The 2,351-nt window shown below is 42.1% G+C and overlaps 1 protein-coding gene across 1 annotated transcript in view; it reads left to right on the top strand.

Annotated features, from left to right (window-relative positions):
* ush1ga (Usher syndrome 1Ga (autosomal recessive)) overlaps window positions 1-1,308 on the top strand; it is a 6,041-nt gene extending 4,733 nt beyond the window's left edge. Inside the window, exon 3 of the mRNA XM_008303013.1 lies at window positions 508-1,308. Coding sequence (XP_008301235.1) covers window positions 508-1,308 — 801 coding nt within the window. The remainder of the gene's footprint in view (window positions 1-507) is intronic.
* Window positions 1,309-2,351: the final 1,043 nt, after the last annotated feature.

Genomic DNA, 2,351 nt, shown 5'->3' on the forward strand with positions numbered 1-2,351 from the left:
CAGACGGGTTGTTTCACACCCCCTTTCAAACCATCTTTCAACTCTGTCCACAATGTGAACATTGTTGTCCTCATATGAGTGACTCTTAGATTTTAGATATGGGTGGAGTGTCCCAAGGAGCCGGTTCTTCTGTGTTGTGCCATATAATGTGGAGTGGTTGTTCAGTTTACTCTATATAAAAGTCTCTTGAATAAGATTTCTTTGAGAACCAAAAAGACAAGTCCAGTTGCCTTCTGCTGAAGTTCTTAGGATTATCCAGTAGTTGTTGAGATATTTCAGTTTGGACTGAAGTGGTCTACTTTTAACATGACCATACCTTTGCTATGCTTTAGAGTTTCACAGCACATACTTTAATTGAGACCAGCAGTTATGTTAAAAGTATATTAAAAAAAAAAAAAAACCCATATAAATCGACTAAACTTTGTCAGTATGAATGTGAGGAATACACTAGCTTCAAGAATATTTGGCTCAAACCTTTCAAATGTGCCTCATTGCTTGTCCTGTTAGGCGACCCTCCATGCCACAAACCGAGGGAAGACAAAGATCCAGAGAAAGCTGGAGAAGAGGAAACAAGGAGATGGCACCTTTAAAATCTATGAAGATGGAAGGAAGAGTGTGCGCTCCCTCTCTGGCCTTCAGCTGGGTAATGATGTTATGTTTGTCAAACAAGGGACTTATATCAACCCAAAGGACCGTGGCCGGCGCAATGTTCGTGACATGTTCACTAGAGACAATGACGATGCCATTTCACGTGCCATGAGTGAGCCGGACCTCCACGGGCCAGATGTGGACTATTCTGAGATCAGCACAGACTCTGGACATGATTCCCTGTTCAACCGACCTGGTCTCGGCACCATGGTCTTCAGGAGGAATTACGTAAGTGGGGGAATGTTTGACCTCGGTAGTCGAGATGCAGCCAACGTGGACAGATCGAGCAACAATGTGCGTTTACGCAGTCGACTGCAGCAGTACCCTAGTATGGATGGAGACAGCATTGGCAGTGCACGCAGCCTGCAGGAGAGGAATGTGGAGGAGCTACCTTGGGAAGAAGTTGAATTAGGGCTGGACGATGATGATGAGCCTGACACGAGTCCTCTGGAGGTCTTCCTCGCCACACAGTCCATGAGCGAATTTTTCTCCATCTTCAAAAGGGAGAAGATCGACCTTTCAGCACTGCTGCTTTGCTCTGATCATGACCTTAAGAGTATCCACATCCCCTTAGGACCACGGAAAAAGATCTTAGATGCCTGTAAGAGACGGCTAGAGACCATAGAGGACCCTGACTGTATCGAGGACACAGAATTGTGAGTGTTTCGAATTTCAGTTACGCACTCTAAGTTCAAGTATTTGAGCAGTTACATATTATGTGATATGTTGTCTCAGTACTCCAGCACATTGAAGTACAGAGGCCTACAAACCAAAATTCTCCAAACATCATGTATAATAACAATGCATAATGTTTAGAGGTGCTTTGTGGAGATGATAATATCATCATCTATTGGTCAGTAAAATAGTCTGAATTTAAAGAATTTGTATTGCACTCATATGCTTGTGCACAACAGCAAAGAAATGGGCCACTTGTGGTAAAAAAAACTTAAAAAGGCTAGTTTTAATATTTGAATTCAAACCCACTGATGGAAGTCTATGACCCGCAGACGTCAGAAAACTTATGTCAGGCCTGTAGTAAGGCTGTCTTAACTTTTTTTTGTTTGTTTGTTTTGCCTTCAGTGTGGCCTTTATCAGTGGTGAAACACATGCACAGTTTGGCCTGAGGTCAGATGTCTGACTTTGCCAGTCAAAAACATTCCATCCCAAAGAGCTGCTTGCTCAGCATATTTACTGTTACTGCTGAGTTCAACTAAAACTGGAGAACTAAAAAGTGCTCCGTATAGTTGTGACCATACTGAAAAATGATTTAAGCTAAATTGCCAACGCTTTAACTTCATAGTTGTTGTTTAAATTCATATTCTGACCAAATCGCAAGATGTGTAACTGCCCACATATTTCTACACATTTTGTTTCTTGTTGTTGAGGTCTAGCCACTGAGAAAACCCTCATTTAAAAAAAAAAGTTCTTCATTCACAAACATGGATTTTTTTGATTGTCTTTATTTTTTTCTGCAGATAACAGTTGTCAATGGTCGTCCTGCTGTGTGCTCATCCAGCCGTAAAGGTCTGTGGAGTGAATGCCACATACAGGGAGGACTACCTGATTTACATCTCCTGGTAAACTCAAAGGAGAAGGGATGCTATCACGACAAATACACCCGGGAACAAGAGAAAAGTGGGGGTTACCTTCACAAGATTGTTTTACATTGTTTGTTTGCTCAGGAAGATCACTGTGTCGGTTGT

The sequence above is a fragment of the Stegastes partitus genome, unplaced genomic scaffold (genome assembly GCF_000690725.1).
Source record: "Stegastes partitus isolate 25-593 unplaced genomic scaffold, Stegastes_partitus-1.0.2 Scaffold38, whole genome shotgun sequence".
Lineage (NCBI taxonomy): Eukaryota > Metazoa > Chordata > Actinopteri > Pomacentridae > Stegastes > Stegastes partitus.